General features: G+C 36.4%; 1 protein-coding gene, 1 long non-coding RNA gene and 1 pseudogene across 3 annotated transcripts; 2 read left to right on the forward strand and 1 right to left on the reverse strand.

The window, feature by feature from the left end:
- Positions 1–8,512: 8,512 nt before the first annotated feature.
- On the forward strand, positions 8,513–17,676 carry LOC120135733. The gene is made up of 3 exons (XR_005517283.1): positions 8,513–8,523; positions 9,569–9,575; positions 17,469–17,676. It is a non-coding gene; the product is annotated as an uncharacterized LOC120135733 (long non-coding RNA).
- On the forward strand, positions 15,223–17,542 carry LOC120135732 (zinc finger CCCH domain-containing protein 14-like). Of its 2 annotated transcripts, none has more exons than XM_039151953.1 (3): positions 15,223–15,474; positions 15,708–15,765; positions 16,687–17,542. In XM_039151953.1, the coding sequence occupies exons 1-3, from the start codon at positions 15,402–15,404 to the stop codon at positions 17,441–17,443; spliced, it is 888 nt and encodes a 295-aa protein (XP_039007884.1). In that variant the 5' UTR covers positions 15,223–15,401; the 3' UTR covers positions 17,444–17,542. The 2 variants fall into 2 exon arrangements, with proteins under 2 accessions (XP_039007884.1, XP_039007885.1); XM_039151954.1 differs by having other exon boundaries at positions 15,732–15,765.
- Positions 17,677–18,591: 915 nt separating the features above from the next.
- On the reverse strand, positions 18,592–20,578 carry LOC120135626 (annotated as a pseudogene).
- Positions 20,579–21,960: the final 1,382 nt, after the last annotated feature.

The raw sequence follows: 21,960 nt of genomic DNA on the forward strand, positions 1-21,960 counted from the left end.
TAATATGCCATTGTAAGTCTCATTATTTTCCTTTTTGCGAATGTGGTGTGGTTATCAACAATATCCTACAAGTTAAAATGATGATTAATAGCCGAAGAGGTAAATTGAATAGAAATACCATAAACCACCACGACATGTTGATTTAGGTCGGTTAAGTTGGCATAAAACTCCTTCATCAGATAGGCATTCACTTTCCCCGGATGCTTGGAAAATTTTTGCCGCTGGTGTTGGTGAACAATGTCCATGACATCACTATTGAGGTCAGCATCTTCAGCGTCGAAGAAGATGAATCCTAACTCAAAGAAAACCTGGCGGTTCTTGAGCCCTTGAAACCGTTCTAGCACCACTTCATCGTGAAACACGATTTTGATGATGGAGCCATGCTTGAGGGACGTAAGCGTACCATGGTTTGGTTGACAAAATAAAGAAAATATGAAAAAGCTTTAAGCTTTTTGGCTATGGAGATCGGTTTGAAAGAGGGAAAAGAAGATAAAATAAAGATGACGTGAGAGAGTAAAAAGGATAAAAATAAGATGAAAAGGTAAAATGGGGGGTTATTTAACGTGTAGATGGGTTGTTGGTTAGGGAAAAAGACAAACACAACATTAAATGAAAAAGTAAATCCTAAAAATTCAAAAGGTAAAAATTCCCCTCCTAATTTTGTCTTGGTGCCGCCCACTCCGTACAGTTTTCCTCTTGCATTCTGCGTGGTCCCTAAAAAATACAAAATAAAATAATTAACTAAAAAGAAATTGAATATAAAGTAATATAACAATAATATAAAGCAAAATAAACATTTATTTATGCACAAGAGTAAATAAAAAATGTAATGACATCTTCAAAATGCTTAGCAGATTCTACATCGTGCAAGAAGAGTGACGATTTGTCACGCAAGGGCGAAGCTCCTTGATAAGCCTTCAGACGCTGGCCGTTAACTTTAAAAATGGACCCATCATCTATATTCTTGATATCAACAATGCCATGAGGGTAGACACAGTGTACTTTAAAAGGTTCGAACATCATGACTTCAATTTGTCGGGAAAGAACTTCAGCCTCGAGTTGAAAAAGAGCACCTGCTGGTCAATATGAAAAGGCCTTGGCAAAAGCATTAAATCATGCAACTTCTTGGTTTTTTCTTTATAAAGCTTGGTATTTTCATATGATTGTGCTTGAAATTCTTCTATTTCATTCAGATCGAGTAAAGTTGCTCCCCAGCTAGTTGTGCTTCAAAGTTTAGCTTTTTGATAGCCCAATATACCTTATGCTCTACCTCTACATATAGGTGGCATGCTTTCCCATATACCATATTGAAATGTGAAATTCTCAAAGGTATTTTGAATGTCATCCGATAAGCCCATAACACTTTGTCCAGCTTCGGGAACCAGTCATTCCTTATAGGATTCACCACTTTTTCTAGGATTTGCTTAATCTCTCGATTGGACACTTCGGCTTGCCCATTGGTTTGTGGGTGATATGTCGTGTCAATTTTATGTCGCACTCCATATTTTTGTAATGCCTTGGTAATTAGCTTGTTATCAAAATGAGTTCATTCGTCACTGATGATGGCTCTAGGTGCTCTAAATTGGGTGAAGATGTTCTTGTGAAGGAACTTGAGCAAAATTTTTGAGTCATTCCTCGGTGTGGAAATTGCTTCAATCCATTTAGATATGTAGTCCACAGCAAGCAAGATGTACAAGTCTCCAAAAGAAGATGAGAACGGTCCTAGGGATGGTAAACGGGCGGGTCGGGTGCGAATACCTCTTCCCTCGTCCCCATACCCACCTAATATTTTCAAATCCACCACCCGCCCACCACCCATGATAGGTAAAATTTTTCAAATCCACACCCACCCACGCGGGTACATTCTCAAATCCATCCCTACACCCACTACCCAACTGGAGACGTACCCCACTAGACCCGCCTGACAACAACCTTAAGTTATACATAAGCAACATACATAAAACAAACACGTCCATTAAGAAGCATAATAAAATAAACCAATGATTATTTGAGTTAAAACATCATAATAAAATACATAATTAAAGCTTAGAAAAAAATTGATTCACAAACTTATCCCTAATATTTGGTTAAATTATAAGTTATATCTTATACAATATTAAGATTTATAAATTAGTCTCTAAAATTATACTTAAATTCATAATGGTCTAAAATTTAATGGGTATTTTGTGGGTGGACAGATGCGGGGCGAGTAAGGTCTCAAACCCATCACCCGCCCACTACCCGCGATGGGTACCACTTTCTAAATCCACACCCACCCACTACCCACTAAATTTATACCCATCCCCGCCCCAATTGGTGTGGGTACGGTACGAAATCCATGAAATTATACCCATTTGCCATCCCTAAACGGTCCCATAAGGTCAATGCCCCACACGTTAAAGAGCTCGATCTCCAGAATATTTTGCAGTGGCACTTCATGTCATCTGGAAATGTTCCCAGTGTGTTAGCATCTATCACACGCTTTGCAAAACTTATGAGCATCCTTGAAATATGACGGCCAATAAAAGTCTGATTGGAGAACCTTAGCAGCATTCCTCGCACCTCTGAAATGTCCTCTACAGGGGGCTGTGTGGAAATGGTGTAGAATGGCTTTTTGCTTCTCTTCAAGGACACAACGTCAAATTATTTGATCGGTGCATTGTTTAAATAAATATGAATCGTCTTAAAAGTAGAACTTGACATTATGCTTGAACTTCTTCCTGCCCTGGTTATTTAATTCATAAGGAAAAATACCACTAACAAGAAAATTGACTATGTCAGCATACCACAAAATTGTCGTGGCATATAAAATTTTCTCATCAAGGAATTCTTCTTGAATATCTAAAATGTCATGGTATTCAGAATTGTTCTCTAGCCTAGTTAAATGATTTGCAACCTAGTTTTCAATACCTTTTATATCTATCACCTCTAACTAAAATTCTTGTAGTAGTAATATCCATCTAATGAGTCTAGGCTTGGCATCTTTCTTGTTCATCAAGTATTTTATAGTTAAGTGATCAGTGTGAACAATGACTTTGTTGCATTTCAAGTATGGCCTAAACTTGTCAAATGCAAATACCACGGCAAGTAATTCCTTCTCAGTGGTAGTATAATTCAGTTATGTTTCATTCAAGTTATGACTAGCATAATATATAATATGGAAAATTTTACCTTTGTGTTGCCCAAGCAGAGCTCCCACAGTAAAATCACTAGCATCACACGTCAACCACATTGGGTGCAGAGATAAGTCTTTGTTTTAGCTCGGTGAATGCGCCATGGAAATTTTTATTGAACATAAAAGGTTGATTTTGTTGAAGCAGGGTGCATAAGGGCTTAGATATCGTGGAGAAGTCCTTGATAAATCTTCTATAAAATCCAGCATGTCCAATGAAACTCTTAATGCCCTTGACAGAAGTTGGTGGGGGTAGCTTCTCGATCACCTCGATTTTGGCATTGTCCACTTCAATACCTTTATGAGAGATCTTATTACCTAGTAGAATGTATTCGGTCACCATGAAGTGATATTTTTCCCAATTCACCACGAGATCGGCCTCCTCACATCGCTTGAGTACCTTTGCCAGATTACCGAAGCATTTCTCAAAGTGATCTCTAGAAACGGAGAAGTCATCCATAAATATTTCTAAAAAATCCTCAACCATGTCAAAATAAATAGCTTGCATGCATAGTTGAAAGGTTGTCGGGGTATTATAGAGTCCAAAAGGCATCATTCGGAAATCATAAGTGCAATAGGGACACGTAAATGTAGTCTTTTCCTGGTTCTCTCGTGCAATGGAGCAGTAAAATCCCTTGCCAGCTAGTCGATCCAAAATTTAATCGATGAAAAGCAAAGGGAAATGGTCCTTTTTGGTGGCCTTATTTAGTTTACGGTAGTCCATGCATATTCGCCACCCGGTGACGGTGCATGTTGGTAACAACTCATTTCCCTCACTTGTCACTACGATCATGGCTCTCTTCTTTAGCACACGTTGGACTGGACTCACCCAAAAACTATTAGAGATGAGGTAAATCACTTCAATATCAAGCCATTTGTGAATTTCTTTCATTATGCCTTTCTTCATGATTGGGTTTAATCTTCTTTGTGGTTCTATGGATTAGCCATGGAATCCTTTCAGCAAGATTGTGTGCATGCAAATGGTGGGAATCATCCCCTTCAGATCCGCCATAGTCAATCCTAACGCTTTCTTATACTGTGACAAAACACTTAACAAACTAAATTCTTGGTTAGGAATAAGGGCAGATGAAATAATAACATGTAAACTTTTATTACTACCCATATAAGCATATTTAAGATGTTGTGGCAAATTCTTTAACTCTAAGATAGGTGCATGCTATAATGAGGGCTTAGGAGGAACAAGCTCATCGAAATCAAGAGGTTCAAAACATGTACCTGGGATAGCTATGATGTAGCTAGCCCGTTGCACCTCCAAAGAAAAGTCATTGGGCTTCTCGATACTTTCTTCTTCAGTAAGCCTCTCATAAATTTCCAGTTGAATGATATTGTCATGCTAAAATTGATCAACTTCTCCTTCTATCAATGAATCCACTTCGAAAATGATATGGCATTCTTCAGACTCATCCATGTACTTGAGAGTATAAAAACATTTACAGTGACACATTGGTCGGTCACTCTCATGGTAAGCTCACCCTTTTCGTAGTCGTTAAGAATATGCCCGATAGTTAGGAAGGGTCTCCCCAAGATTATGGGTGTCGAGAAATCAACCTCGCAATCTAGTATAGGAAAGTCTACTAGAAACACAAAATTTACCACCTTTACAATGACATCCTCGACTTGTCCCTCGGGATGAACATAGGAGCAGTCAGCTAGTTACAAGATAATAGAGGTGGGTATAGCATTTCCTATTCCAAGCTTCACAAAGATTGACTTAGGCATTAAGCTCACACTTAAGCCAAGGTCACATAGTGCCTTCCCAACATAATTTTCTCTTATTGAACATGGAATGATAAAGCTGCCTGGATCTTATCGCTTTGGCGGCAGCTTGCTTAAGGCAGACTAGTATGCTTTTGCCGTGGTTACTGTCTCGTACTTCTCAGTTTTTCTTTTCTTGGTAACAATCTTTGAATAATTTAGCATATATTGGCAATTGTTCTTTAGTTTCAAGAAAATGGACATTGATTTGAAGTTGGTCCAGAATTTCGACAATATTCTTGAATTGAATATTATCATTATGCTTCTTCAGTCTTTATGGGAAATGAGGTGGGGGTCTGACTTCCTTTAATAAAGGGATGTGAACAACATTTGTGGTGGCATTTGTGTTTGCTCACTATTTGTGTTTGCTCACTCAATTTTTTTACTAGATGAACCCTCATCCTTATCATCTTCCACTTACATTTCTTCTGGCCTTTCACACTTAGCTTGCACGGTTACAGGGGGTAAATCATTCTTCGGTCTTCCCCCAAACTTCTCTTGAACATTAATTTGGGTGACACTTCGTAGAGTGAGTACATTGTATTACTCTTCGCTATGAGGTTTTGTGACTTCAGTGTCACTCGACAGACGACCTGGTTGACGTTCTTATAATGGTACAATAATTTGACCGACCTGACTCTCCAACGCCCTTAGAGATGAGATATGGCTTTGAAGCAAAGCTCCTTGGTTTTTATAGAGGTCGCATGGTCATGCAGCATGGTCTTCATTGTTGCTATAATAGCTTGCATTGTGGCCTCCAAAGAACTTGTGTTAGATGAAGATGACACTCCATTATTAGAATTATGCCATGGCATATTAGTTTAAAAACCTTGGGATTCATTGAAATTCTTCTGTCGAACAGACTGACTAGCATTGATGGTTCCTTGATTTCTCTACGAGAAGTTTGGATGTTGACCCGTCCAGGATTATAGGTGTTAGAATAGGGGTTGTTGTTGCCTCAATTTTAATTTCCTACATAATTAATGGATTCCTGATTGGTCGGGCACTCGTTCTCATGGTGATTGCCATATCATAATAAACATGCTAAATTGGCTACCTTCACTTCTTTCACCTCACTTGATCTTTACAAATTCTTTAATATATTAGTGATAGCAGCAAGTTGGGCGAACACATAATCTTTAGAGTCTAGCTCGATTGCTCTATGTGATTTTCGCCCAATTCCAACCCTTGTAGATGGGAATTGATAATCATTATCAGTAATCTTTTCCAGAATGTCGAATACCTCTACAAGTGATTTATGGATCAATGTACCATTTGTCGAGGTATCTACCAACATCCTTGTGGGCGTATTTACTCCGTTATAGAACATTACCACTTGATTCCAATCTTGAAAACCATGATTTGGACATTTGCGAAGAAATCCTTTATACCGATCCCAGTAGTCATACATTGATTCATCATCAGCTTGACGAAAAGTAGCGATGTCGTTCCTCAATTAGGTGTTTATGTTTGGTGGATTATACTGCAACAAATATTTTTTGCACAGATCAGTCTAAGACTTCATCGAACCTGCTGGAACACCACTCAACCAAGCCCTTGCTCGGTCACGTAGAGAATATGGAAATAACTTTAACTTTAATACATCTTCGTGCACTTCTTGTTGACAGAAAAAATTGCACACCTCTAAGAAGTTATGAATATGTTGTCTGACATCTTCATTTGGCATGCCTCCAAATTACCCTATATAATTTAGCATATTGAATATGACAGGTTTAAGCTTGAAATGGGATGCCTGAATCTAAGGTGCCACAGTTCATGGATTTAAGTCATCCAAGATAGGATTTAAGTGATCATGAATGACACGAGGTCTGGTTGCATTCCCAGCATTTAGAATTGGCTCGACATTCTGATCTTCCTTATGAACAATTCCTTGATTTCCAATTTGATACAAGTTTGCACATTGAGCACGTCTTCTTTTCCTAAACAACCTCTTGATCTCAGGTTCAGTTGGTTCTAATGTCTCGTCAAAGTGTCTTCTGGTCATACACCAAGAAAAACTTGAAAAAGATAAGGAAAATAACAAGTAAAAATGTATATAAAAAATGAAAAAATAAAATAAAAATGCTATGAAAAAACTAATTAACTTCCAGTTGCCAATCCCCAGCAACGACGCCAAAAACTTGTCCGCGAATTATGACTACTAAATATGGTCGCGAAATATGTGCAAGTATACACATTCGAACAAGTAATACAGTGATGAGTGAGTATCGTATTTGTGGGGATTAGAGGAAATTTCTAAGCTCAATCACAGTAATTTACTATTTCACCTAAGTATAATTAGTAATGGTATATACAAATGATAATGTTGTGGCAAAATGAAATGGATGTTGGTGGGAATGGAATGATGGGGTAATGTAATATGGTAACAAATGAAAATGTCATGGCAAAGTGGTTGGAAATGTCTTGGCAAAATTAAATTGAGTGTAGTGGAATCAATTGAAAATGTAAAGGCAAAACTAAATGTAAACATTGGATTTGATTATAATGACTTTAGACTCCTCACACAACAAGCTACAACGGGAAGGAATGATAGGAGTCACTTAGGAAACTTAAGTCTACTTCTCAGGATGATCTTACTTCTATGACTTATTTGCCTGATTGAGTTTACTAAGGGTGCCCTATGCTATCTCTAGTCAAGGGACTCGACAGGTTCAGGATGCCATGGAAAAACCTATTGGCGTTAGCTAGTACAGGGATCCTATTGGTTCAGATAATAGAATATGTCACGGAAATACCACTTAGTGGCAGCTCTAGAATCTAACCTCTCGATCGAGCACTACTCATTTTAGTCGATTAAAATCCTAACCTTATGTCAAATGTTGGATTAGGCCTAGTTACTATCTAGAACTCCTTGCTTATGTGGATCCTCCCTAGTTTTTCTCGAAAAGGATATGCTACTTAGTCATTCTCTCAAACACTAAGCAATCTCCTAAGGAATGACTACTTTCAAATCTCCTACAACCTTAAGGCATTAAAAATCATAAACAAAACAATTAACAACATACAAAAACAACTATCCATTAAAATAAAACTTAAATATCCATAAAGAACTCCCACCAAGTAAGACTAGTTCATGGTGGGGTTCAAATATTCCAAGAAACAGGGCATGAAATTAATTCGTTCCACACAACCCAAATAAGACAAAAGAGAGAAAACAACAAAGGAAAGGAGGAAAAGCCTTCGACGTGCACTACAGGAGCTCCCTTCAGCCACCACGAGCTGCTCCAGCCCGCTAGCTCCTCTTGGATGCCTAGCTCGCCACTCCCTCTAGCTTGTTATGGAGGAATACCATCATGTGTAAAGTCTCTTTTCTTTTGGTGGCTTCATCTCCTATTTATAGGATGATAATAAACCAAGGAATTTGTGTTAAAATTCCTAGGATACCCCGATCAGGTTCCTTTCACGTGAGGGGGTGAGCAGTTGTGATAATGGTCCCCTCCAGGGCAGCTGGATGTGGTCCCCTCCTGGGCAGCTTGCAGTTGGGCGTGGTCCCCTCTTGGGCAGCTTGCAGCTGGGTGTGGTCCCGACAGAATCAGTCGACCCAGGTGGTAGATGTTCCCTCCTAGGTGACTAGCAGTTGAGCGCACGTGAAGACAAAGACAACTGGCTCTTGAAAAAAATCATCTTTCATCTTTTCCGCTTCCAAAATGTTGTCCGAGTTGGCATTTGCATTCTGCTCAGGAGTCTCATCATGTGATGACAATTCCCTTTTGCTTACCCCTTCTCCCAAATCTTACACATCATAAAGCAAAACACTTCCCCATAAAGCAACATCGTTTACAAAATAAAATGTCTTGACAAAATATATTTCCACCACATGCAACTATATGCTCCTAAATACATCTATATGATCCTATATGAGCTCTTAGACAATTAATAACTTAAGTGAAAAGATTCTAAATATAGCCTTTTCGCAGAGTTATCAACAATCTCCACATTTTAATATATTTTAATTATTTATTCAAGCTGCAAAAAAGTAAATCCCTCTTTTAATATATAAGTTTTTTAACAAATTTGAAAATCATGGCCACTTCCACGTACGAAATTCACTAAACCAACCCTCCACATATGGGTTATCACTCCCATTTACTCTGTTTACAATTTCATCAAGATCGAGCTTTGATAATAGAATACCTTACCAATTCATTCATGTAAATATCTAAACTCTCAAAAGCTTTCACAATAATTTAAAGAATGTTAGTTGAAGCTAATTAAAGTAATATTACGATCTAATTCGGTCAAACATCTGCCACACACACACATACATATGTATTTATATTTTGCAATAGTTGAAGGAAATTTAATGCACAATTTGTGGTGGATGTTAACTTCCCTACATTTCTTATTGATGTCCATCATCACATTTGTTAGTGGTATAACGAATTGCTTCTAAATTGTTGGAAAATAATTCTGCTACAAAAAAATCGTTAGCATCGACTATCAAATAATAATCAATTAATGACGGAAATAGATCGATTTACTGTGTCGTGGTATGGAAGTCACTGTCTTATAAGCAATTTTGTTCAGATTGATGTAATCTCGGAAGTTAACGTTGCCTCTCAAGGTTAACATAGTCTTCATAACCTTGTTCACCTGAAGTGAGAAAGTAGAACCCACTTGTACTGCTCTCTTCGATCATAAATTTTCCAAGAAGAAAATATAGAAGCCATCAATTGTATGTAAAATTAGGGAGAAACATATCCATTTTATATGAGTGGTAAAGGTATAAAATTGTCAATTGTCAATTATACACTCTAACCACATCCTAAAAATAGATAATCAATTCCCTAAAAATATCCCTTTATATTTGCATTACCAACATAGGTAACTACCAACAATTGAGTCAATGATATTGAATCATGGTGTGAAGTTGAAGATCAACAAGATGAAAAAAGAACAAGTACGACAATAGCTTACAAATGATGTGATACTCCAAGTGTTTGCGTTTTGGACTCTATAAGAGTTGTTATATGGTTAAGTTAGCAAACAACTATAATGTAAATTAGTAACACTTTACATCAATCACTAACCCAAATGTTTTCATTTATTGATCGTTTTGGGTCAAATTATTTAGCTAATTCTATGTGCTTAGTGATGACATTTCTATGTTGGTATTTTTTCCTCATTGTATAGTTCATGGTTGTCTTGTTAGTTTAAAGTTTTCTATGGAAACTATTGCTAGTTTTATATCTGCAATTATTAATATGATTATTCCTGTCAAATAAATAGTTGTATGTCATGTTGGTTGTTAATCACTCGAGTAAGCAGGAAAAGAACTGAAAATGTGCATAAATATAATCATAGCTACTCTTATTCTTGGATGTTGTTTTCTTGAATTTGGTCATAGTTTAGTGATTTAGTAAGATTCAAAGATTATTAACACAAGTTCAATTTGCATAATTTTTGTAACCCTCTATACTCGACCTTAGAGGAATTAGGTCAAATCTAGAAGGCTCATTAACTTATCTCCAAAAACTTGCCCAAATGTTATTTAAAATGCTTTAAAATTAACCCTCACATTTATTGATTTCAAATACTTTAAGTAATCAAAATAAATGAAATAATAATTTTAACATGTACAAAATGTATATCAAATCCCAAGATTAAAGTCCACAATCCAAAATAGAATTTATGATCAATGTTTTAAAATATTTAAACATATTAAATACTATATAATAAAATATTAAAAATTGAAAATCTGAGAAATTTTATCATATTATGAAAATAATGAAATCTGAATAATTGTCGAACTCCAAGTACCAATTTCAATCTTAGGTTTTATTTCTTGTAGATAGTTCTTTATGGCACCACATAGGAGTTCTCGTTTAGCAACTCGTCGAGGTCGTACCTCTATAGCTAGAGTTAATCCTCCAACACCTATAGGTCATACCCAAAACCCGAATCAAACTAGTGAGACCAATAGAGATGAGCAACTTGTGAATCAGATGGAAGTTTGTTGGGCTGGGAGTGAAAACTCACATGCATACCAGACTTAAAGTGAGTGAACATTTAGTATTTTTTGCACGTTTAGTTATGTCGTTAATTTTAGAATATTCTAGTGATTATTTAAATTAATTCATAGGAACTAATTTGGATCGAACCATTACTCGAGTTGATCGTGATAGGCGCTACGTCTGACTTTAGTTATTTTGTCGAGGTGTGTCTCTCACCGATGCTATATTAAATTATGTGTTTGTTTGATTGTTTGGTAAGCACGGTGAATTGTGAGATTGACTATTCTGTGATATCGACTTAAATTGTGTACATTAAATGTCATGTGTGGTATGTTGATATGTCAAATTCGGAATATATGTTATTGCATTCAAAATATCTTATTATTATGATCTGTTAGACATAAATTGTGTTATGTGTAATATGTTATTTATCGGATTCAGATTATGTTATATGCTCAAACTTTATGATCATGTAATTGCATTCTTATTCGAATTAGATCAGAATTCGGATATACGATATTCGAATATGTGTTATTCATATATATGTTATGTGGATCAGATTGGATTTTGGATATGATATCATAATGGCACATAACATAATCTAAATAATACATATTCGAATATCGTATATCCAAATAACACATATCCATGTTAAGGAGGGGATAATTGTAACACCCCAATAAATCACCAAATCAAAAACCCTAAAATTTGGGAAATTTTAACCTAAATTCCTAATTTGAAATTTTAACCTAAATTGCAATATTTGGAAACTTGGTGGCTAAAATCGTGAACCCTAAAAAGTCCAACAGTTCGCCCTACAATCAATCCATTTTTATTTTAATTCAACTTCACCCCGACTATTTCTACTTCGCGCAGTGTATCCCTCTTTCTTTTTCCCCCAAAACCTTAGCGTCGCCTCGCCTTATTCCGTCGTCATCATCGCCGTTTTGTCATCCGATCATTCAGGTAAGGTCTTCATCCGTCGTGCTGGCACCTCGGTAGCTCCCCGTTGCTCGCCGTTAACGTTAGATGGCTCGGGGCGATGAAACCCGCGGGCCTTACTTGTTTTCATCACCGTTGGTGGCCTCACGTCGACCGTGGCCGTGGGAGGGTTGGAGCTTCATTGGGAAAGTCCTGGTTGGTATGGGTCGCGGTCGGCGGCTTCGGTTGTCCGTGAAAACCCCTTTTCGGTCGGTGATGTTTCTACCGTTTCTCCTTCTCTCCGTTAGCACCGCCGCTGACCAATGGTGGCCATGGCATGGTCGGCCATGACATCCCCGACCCTCTGGGACCATCGTCGGTGAACCCTTAACGCCAGCAGCCCTCTGTTTCAATACCGACAGAATCTATATTCGAACGGAAACCCCCGCTGCCCGTTTCCGTTTCGAATCGAAAAATTATTATTTTTCATCATTAAATTTATTATGGAATATTTGGGCTTTTTGGCATTAATTCGAGCGTCGAAAATTTATGTAGGACATACTGAACCGGGAATCGAGTTACAACCACCGCCTTCGTTACCATCGAACTTCGAACCAACTCAAATTGCAAGTGTTGACCGTGAGCAAATATAGTATTATTTCTAACGCATTTAGTTTTGTTAAATTCTAGATTAATTTAGTAATTATTATTTCGTAGATTTTGATTCGGGTCTTTCTTTTGCTCGGACTAACCGTAATAGAGGTTTTTACCGTTGTTAGCGTAGTCGAGGTGTGTCCCTTATTCGTGCTAAATTTATTGGTTAAAATGTGTGAATTATTTGATTGATTCATAAAATTATTGTGAGCATGTTAATTGTGGAACTGATTGTATATCTGTATTTAGAAATTATGACTTGTGAGTTTGTGAGCCTGTTGAAATTAGAATTATGTATTCATAATAATTGTTTGATTGTGATGAATTGTTGGAATTGAATGCCTTAGAATATATATATGTTTCGGATTTAGTAAATGCTTCAAAAATATTATTATTGGGCTCAGATCGGACTTTGGTTATTATGTCATTTTGCATTCATATTGAGATGATTTTTTGATAGGAGAATTCGGGTGAATATCACTTTTCAAATTCAGTGGCATCTGCCTTTGTGGTGGACCCTACACACATGGTGAGATTGATTGGTATATAATGTGGTTCTGGTGAACCCCACTTTTATGGGTTAAATCGATGTATGAGTGGGTGCATGTGCATCTACATAACATTTTAATTGTCATGTTTATTGATGATTCAATATGTTTTGGATTATGCTTGAACATGCTTATATATGCACTTTAGGGATATACTAAACCTCGTTGCTTACTCTCCTTAGTCTCTTATTTCAAATACTCAAACTTAGGAGACTGGGTACTTGGGGCTCGATATTATTCAAATTTCATTATTTTTATAGTATGACAATTTTCTCAAATTTTCTATTTTAATAGATAGTATTTAATATGTTTAAATATTTTGAAACATTGGACATAAATTCTGTTTTAGATTGTAGACTTAAAGCTTGAGATTTGATATACATTTTATTCATGTTAAATTATTATTTCATTTATTTTGATTACTTAAAGTATTTGAATTCAATAAATGTGAGGGTTACTTTTAAAATATTTTTAAATAATGCTTGGGCGAGTTTTCGAAGACATGTTAGTGGGCCTCTTGGATCCGACCTAATCCACCCTAAGTCAGGTAAAGAGTGTTACATTTAATGGTATCAGAGTCTGATTCAACCCTTGGACTGTGGTTCGATCACAAATTTTTAATCGAACAATTATTTTTGGTTACATAAAATATTTTTGATTTAAAATGAGAATCTCTAGAAATATTATTAATTTTTATTATTTTTTCGAATATTTTGTTTTATAAAATATTTAATTTTGGAAACTCCAAGTATCAACTTTAATCTTAGATTTTGTTTTTTGTAGATAGTTCTTTATGACACCACATAGGAGTTTTCGTTTAGCAACTCGTCGTGGTCGTACCTCTACGGTTAGAGTTAATCCTCCACCACTTGTGGGTTAGACCTCCGAATCATGCTAATGAGACTGAGAAAGATGAGCAACCTGTGAACCAGACAAAAGTTTTTCGGGCTGGGAATGAAAACTCACCCGCAGACCAAACTCAAAGTGAGCGAACATTTAGTAACTTTTGCACGTTTATGTCGAACCACTATTTGATCATGATAGGTGCTACTTCCGACGTTAGCTACTTTGTCGAGGTGTGTTTGTGATCGGTGTTATATTAAATCTTGTGTTTATTTGATTGTTTGGTATGTACGGTGAATTGTGAGATTGACTCTTCTGTGATATCAACTGAAATTGTATACATTAAATGTCATGTGTGGTATGTTGATATGTCAGATTCAAAATATATGTTATTGCGTTCAGAATATCTTATTATTTTGATTTGTTAGACATAAACCGTGTTATGTGTAAAATGTTATTTATCGGATTTAGATTATGCTATGTGCTTGGACTCTGGGATCAGGTAATTGCATTCTTAGTCAGATTATATCGAAATTTGTATATACCATATTCGAATATGCGTTATTTGGATCAGATCGAATTCTGGATATGATATGCAAATGGCACATAGCATAAACCGAATAACACATAACTCTGAGGCAAACACTTGAAATAAGCCATAAATATATACTTCAACACTTGAAATTGGTTTGTTGGTTCAATTTAGTCCTTAAGCCATGAATAAAAAAAAAGGGTAAATATATACTTCAACACTTGAAATTGGTTTGTTGGTTCACTTTAGAACTTATGTTTTTCTTCTTTATTGCATATACGAACTTTCATTTCGTTATACAAAATTTTCAAAATATAAATTAAAGTTCAAATAGATACTTAAACTTGAATTTTTAAATTTGAAATAAAAAATATATATTTGAATTAACTACGAGTATTAAAATTATTAACTACTCGAGATTAAGTTATTTAGAGATTCAATATAGATGCGATCATCCCAATTCATTTAGCTGCATTTTTAAATGTCACGATTTAAATTTATGATCTTAAGAAATCTAATACATTATCTTACTAGTTCAACTTGTTGGTATAAAAAAAATGAATAGAGATAACATTAAGGATTGTGCTTAATTTTATATAAAGCAAATTGGGCTGGTTTAAACCCAATCGAAGTTGAATTGGAATTAAAGCCCAAAGAACCTACAAAATGTCTAAGATTCTTCTTCATGACGCAAAACAAACCTTAGATTTATGGCCGCTAATCATCAGCCCTAGCTACCAATTAAATATCTCTATCTTTCAACCAATTTTCCCACTCTCTTTTGCTCTCTCTCCCTCTTCACCTTTTTCTTTTATAAGAACTCTCCCTCTTCACCTCTTTGTCTGTGTTTTTACATCCTCTTTCGTGTGTTTTTAGGGTTCCTCAATTTCGTACAGTCATTTTATATTTTGTTTTCTTTCTTGCGTTTTCCCCTTTGGATCTGGATCTGCGATTTTTTTTTTATTAAAAAAGGGTTTCAAATGGATACTCGTAAAAGAGGAAGGCGTGAAGCTGGGTTCAACGTTAATGGTGGCATAAAGAAATCTAAGCCAGGTTCGCCCCCCTTTTTTCACTCTGAAATTGAAATATATGGTCTTTGTTTGTGCTAATAATTACAAGCTTGGGTAAGTGTTAATATTAGAAGTGATTAATTAGATAATTACTAGTAATGAAAATTGATTAAAAGCTTTTATGTATAATTAATAACGTTGAATTTTTTGGGGATAATTCCGATAAAAAAATAAACTGTAACTGAGAAAAAGTAATTAATTAATGTTGTGCGACAGAATTGGAATCTTTACCTGGTGTAGGAAGCAAATCGAAGCCATGCACCAAGTTTTTCAGGTTGAAATTCTTATGCCCACCTAAATAAATATTGGTGTTCTCCAATTTAAATTCCATCTCTTTCTAATGCTTAGTTTTAAAAAAGTAACTTTATAATTTGTTAATATTAATATTTAAAAATTTGCGATTTTGCTAATCAAATGTGGGTATTGAGTTATGACAGGTACGTTACTGTTGTTTGATCATAGTCAAGTTAAAGAATAACAGAGATTGGCCTCATTTATAACAATATTGCTGGAGTGAATTGGTGAAAAGGCAAATAATATCAAAGATGTATCATTGCTTACAAGTTATAAACTGTACCTAAGATTGAATTAAATTGTAAAAGTTTCAAAATCGGCACAGTTATCGAGTCCGTTGGTAGGTTACTCTTATAAATCGAAGTACAATGAAATCCAGGTATGATGTTTTCATGTGAAAAATTTGTCATAGGAGCTCCTTTTTAAGTTCTTTGATTATTCGCATTCAGAACGGCAAGAGAGTTCATTTTAATTGCTCACGGTGATATGAATAGCTTTTCGTCTTTGATCTTGTTTTACTATTTTATGGATGAAGATTATCTGGTTTGTTTTGTTGATTGGCACTTGAGTCGTGAGTACATGTTTCATAAAGAATGACCAATGTTGGATGAAGTTTTAATAGGGAACCAAGCTTTACACAGTTGATTATCTATGATTTAATTGCAAACCCTTGTAGCAAAAATGGCAGGGAACTAGAGTCCCGGGGTTCTTTTTGCAGTTATGCTTTTATGCTACACATTTGTTGTGTGATGGCATTAGCTGGGTTTCTGGTCTACTGGAATTTACGGGTATTCAATGTTTTCAGTTCCGAGAGACGACATTGAATGCTAGTGAAGAATATGTATGTTATTTTCTACTGGTAGATTTATGTTTAGCTGATCCTATGATGTTATAATTGCAGCACTGTTGGTTGTCAATTTGGTGAGAGCTGCCATTTTCTGCACTATGTTCCTGGAGGTTACAATGCAGTGGCTCAGATGATGAACCTTGCACCAGCTGCTCCACCGGCTTCAAGAAACATCTCAGCAACGACTGCCATCCCACAGGGATCTGCCTCTGCAGTCAAAACTCGCTTGTGCAACAAATTTACTAGTCCCGAAGGTTGCAAGTTTGATGACAAATGTCATTTTGCACATGGAGAATGGGAACTTGGCATGCCTATTGCTCCATCACATGATGATCCCCGTGTCATGGTACCTATTTCTGGTCGTATGGGCAGTCGGATGGAGCCACAGCCCCCATCCGGTCTTGCTGCTACCTTCGGGGCTTCAGCAACTGCAAAAATTAGTGTGGATGTTTCCCTAGCAGGAGCTATCATAGGGAAGGGTGGTGTGCACACCAAGCAGATATGCCGTCAAACTGGAGCAAAACTTTCTATCCGGGAGCATGAGTCAGACCCTAGCCTTAGGAACATCGAGCTCGAAGGATCATTCGAACAAATAAAAGAGGCCAGTGCGATGGTTAGAGAATTAATCAGCAGCCTAGGTCTGGTGCCAGATCCTGCCATAACACCTGGTGTGCAGAAGAGTGGTCAAGGACATCCAGGAAGCAACTACAAAACTAAGTTGTGCGACAATTTCGCAAAAGGAAGTTGCACTTTCGGAGAAAGATGTCACTTTGCACACGGTGCAGCCGAGTTGCGGAAGTCATTAGTGTGAGGTCTTACTAGTGCATTCCAAGTAGTTGATAAGCAGTCTTTTTATCAGTTAGAGCCTTGATTAATATGCTAGCTGTGCAATACTATCTAGTTGCAGTTATATGAGCCGTGTTTTGGCTTTACTTTCTTTTTAATACCATATATTTTATGGTTGTCAAGTTGTAATTTTCCCTTTTCCGTGTCTCTAATGTGGTTCTGTAAGCTTGGAGGATATAATGATTTTCCCTTTCTGGTTGGTAGGGCAAATAATTAAAATCATTTTGTTACACATTCAAGTATTCGGGTCTTCTTTACTTTACTAGACATGTTTGCTATTTACATTGCATCCATAGTTTAGGTAATTGCCATAAAAGGAAATGCATCCTAATTTTGATGTATTCTTTCTTAAAATTATTTTAATAGCTTAGGGACCTATCTAGAAGTTTGGTTAATATGCCAGGTAGTATATCATATTCATTTAACTATATTCAGAAGATTGTTTTAATACTGAATCTTTTGAATTTATATAATGATCATTTAATTTATTAATATGTTACAAAAGTTTGTAAAATTTATCGAATTTTATGATTAAATTTATTGAATATTTTTTTTGAAAATTTATTGAATCTTTTATCATTATTATACTAACATAGGGGTCATTTTGACATAATTTAATATATAATAAAAGTTTTCTAATTATTAAAATTTCAATAACCAAGATAATTATTTAGCATGGTGTTTTTTTGTTAATCTAGACCGGCCCGAGTTGTACACCTAAATTAGGCTAGTGAGTCTCCCAACGAAGATTTTCTACATACACAAAAACTCGAACTAGAGACATGATTAATCGATACAAGTTGCTTACCACTTAAACCAATGATAGATAATCTTAAACATTATTATAATGATTTGTGTATATTACTTCAATTAATGATATGTGCAAAATGAAAAAAATGATAATCTCAATCATCATTTTGTACTCCTTCAATGATCTTAAATTAATATAAAACTAATATTTTTTTATACTTTATATTATACATGGATCATGTTTCGCACGCTCACACAATAATTATTATAATTATAACTCCTTTATTTTGTTAAAATTAAATATGTACATATAGAATTTTTAGTGTTATACGAAAAAGTGTAGGAGTCTTTCTCGTAGAAACTTCAAAAAAGATGAAAATTTGATTTTAGTGTTAAATCTTCCTTGGTGGTCGAACAAAATTTTATAATCACGCCAGCCTCTATTCTTTTAACTGCAATTTGTGTCCCAGCATCTGGTTCCCCTCTATAAACTACACCGAAGCCACCACGGCCAAGCTCGTTTTCGGATGCAAAATTTTTGGTTACATTACGAGGAACTTGAACTGATATGACCAAGTTTCCAGCTTCAATGATACGGGACTCCCCAATGCAGCTACTGTTACTTCATGCAGAACCACTCCCGGTTAGCACAGAAGTGCTTCCATTACTCGCAACAACAACCTTAACCACATTGTCTGAATCTGACAGATCCCTAGGGTGAACCACGAGGGAAGGAACCAACTTACTGTCTTGTCTCTTCATTACAACAGTAGAGAGATAGAGGAACAACCAGGAAGGCAAGAACCGCAAAACTCGCAACTGGTGCAACGATTGAATCAAATGTGTTCCGTTTGAAACCTTTTGTTCCCGTTGAGTCCACAGAAGAATCAGTTGGACTAGAACCTGAACCTTTTAATGAAGTAGATTGACTATCGGTCGGAGAATCCAAATTCTTGGATAATGCAGTCCCCGGTGGTGGAAGGGGCCTTCTTATCTCCATTCAATAAAGGATTACCAGCTAGTACTAGCTTCACAGTGCTACTGAACTCCGGTAACGGACCTGATATATTATTGTCACTAAAATCCAAAGTTTCCAGAGCTTTCAAGCTCGTCCAATTATTCGGAATAGAGCCCCTTAGATTGTTAGCTTGTAGCCTAATTTGAGAAAGGGAATCCAACTTCGCAACGGAAGGACTCAAAGTACCAGAGAGATTATAATGGGGCAAGTTCAGGATTGAAACTTTCCCACCATTACATGCAATTCCCACCCAAATGCAAGGCTCATTGTCAGACCAGGAAGAAACAAGTATGGAAGGGTAATTCAGTCCATCTAGAAACTCTATAAGTGCCATAACTTCTGAGGAACAAAGAAACCCCTCACTGGCTTAACAAAACTTATTTGAAGCAAAAGTTACATTTGAGGCTTTAAAAATTGGAATTGGACCCATAAACTGATTATTGTTTAAATCAAAGGTTTCCAATCTCATATTTGTTAAACTACTAGGAATCAAACCAACAAGGTTATTTCCATTAAGACTGAGATCTTTCAAGAGAGTTAAGTTACCAATATTGTCTGGAATTGGTCCAGTGAAGTGATTCCCATGGAGCCATAGAACTGTGAGGGACTCCATTGTTGCCACCATATCAATTGGTCCAGTGAATTGATTCCCATTCAGTCAAAGCATCTGTAAAGAACTGCCATTGAAGGTCCTTGATATTTCACCAGACAAACTATTACCAGAAAGCTTCATGTTTGTCAAGGAAGGCATGGAACCAAGAAAATCTGGCAATGAACCCTTCAAATTACAACTCATAAAAGAAAAGTTAGTCAATTGAGCTGAGTTTTGTAAAGTCTTGGAAAATGGCCATCCATTTGTGGCATTAAAATTGTTGTGATCTAATGCCAACACTTCCAAATCATCTAAACCATCAAAGAAATCTGATGGAATTGAATCAAAACTGTTATAATCCAAATAAGCATACTGCAAACTGGATAAGCCTCTAAAAGATGGAAGCTTTCCACTCAACTGGTTTCTTTGGAGACCAATGTTGTTGAGCATGGAGAGCTTGCTCAAGTTTTGTGGCAAAGTGCCCTTCAAGCCCAGACCTTGAGCCTGAATCTGAGTGACCCGGAACTCATCATCACCGTACACATGGCTCCAGCTTGGAGGACCACAAGGGTCATCACCAGTTTCAGGCCACTTCAAGAGGTCAGGATTCTCAAGTCCATCTCTGAATTGCATTAAAACATCAAGGTCACCCGGGTCAGCGACGCTAAAAACCACTGTAACAAGAGATAAAAGAAGCACTGAACCAAACTTGTTTCTCATGGAAGGTGTTTGAAGCTGCATTGAACCGGATCACCTCAAACTACTGTCAAAGAAGCTTCATTTGAGAACCAATGGCGGTTTCTTAAAATATTGCATCAAACAGATTAAAAGAACATATTTTAGATTCCAGAAATGCTGGGGAGACAATGAAGAAACGCAAGAATAGTTGGAAACAAGCAAAAACAAAACAAAACAAAAAGGTTTAGGAGATTTAGGGGAACAAGGCCAGTTCTTTGAGATGAAAACAACACAAATTATTGAATCAAGGGTGAAGCATTGGAGGCAAACTGAAAGAGAGAGAAAAATGGAAGAAATGAAACTTAAAGTGAATTTCTGAAGATATAAACACAAATATCATAATCAAGATTCTCAAAAAGAATTTATAAATTGACACACATGTAATCAGACATTTCCTTTCCAAACAGAATGTGACGTGAAGGTGTCATCATTTATTTTTTGGGTTCACCGTATCATTAATTGATTAATTTTTGGTTTAATACATTTTAAATTATCTAAATTATACCTCAAACTGATTTTTAATACTTAAAGAAACTTTCCTTAAAAATAGTTACCTAACGTTTTTTTCATAATTAAGTTGTTTTCTCGTTATACTGAATCGGACTTGAATCGTTTTGATTTGAACTGACATCGATATGAATTGGAATTAACCTGATCCGAATCTAAATTGAATATGATATCAAATTAACCTGAAAATTATTCAAACTGATTTGATCTGAACTAGACCTAATCCGAATCGAACCATCAAATTAACCTAATACTATCTATATCCGATTTGACTTGAACTTAACTCACGTCACCACAGCACACCACAGCACCAAGTTATCTTTGTTATCATGCATGTATAAAATATGAAGCCCCGTCAACTCTAAACCACAAAAACTTACCTGGGGGACTCAACCACAAAAGGCTACAGCACATTCCCCAGAGGAGTCGACCATTCTCTAGCATATTCTTTGGTTCTTACCAAACCCAACCCGACCCAATCAACACACGCCACCTCTTAATTCCACGTGACATCCACTCTCCAACGTGGCACGCCAACTGTCTCCCCCTCTTACCTTCCTTGTTCTTCACCACCATAAACCTTAGCCGTTAGCTAATTCCCCCATCTCTGCGAAGAGTGAATCCCCGAAAGTTTTAAATTCAAAAGAATTCCCTGTTAACGGATTTATTGAAAACCCTAGCTGAATTTACGCGCCATGGAAAAGGGATCTTCATCTACTGCTTTCTCCTTCATTTCCAAAGGTTGGAGAGAGGTTCGTGACTCCGCCGACGCCGATTTGCAGCTCATGAAAGACCGAGCCAACTCCTTCAAGAATCTCGCCGGAAATCGATTTCATGAAGAAGCTGCAGCCTAAGATATCGGAGTTTCGCAGGGTTT

The sequence above is a fragment of the Hibiscus syriacus genome, unplaced genomic scaffold, assembly GCF_006381635.1.
Source record: "Hibiscus syriacus cultivar Baekdansim isolate YM2019G1 unplaced genomic scaffold, ASM638163v2 tig00110610_pilon, whole genome shotgun sequence".
NCBI lineage: Eukaryota > Viridiplantae > Streptophyta > Magnoliopsida > Malvales > Malvaceae > Hibiscus > Hibiscus syriacus.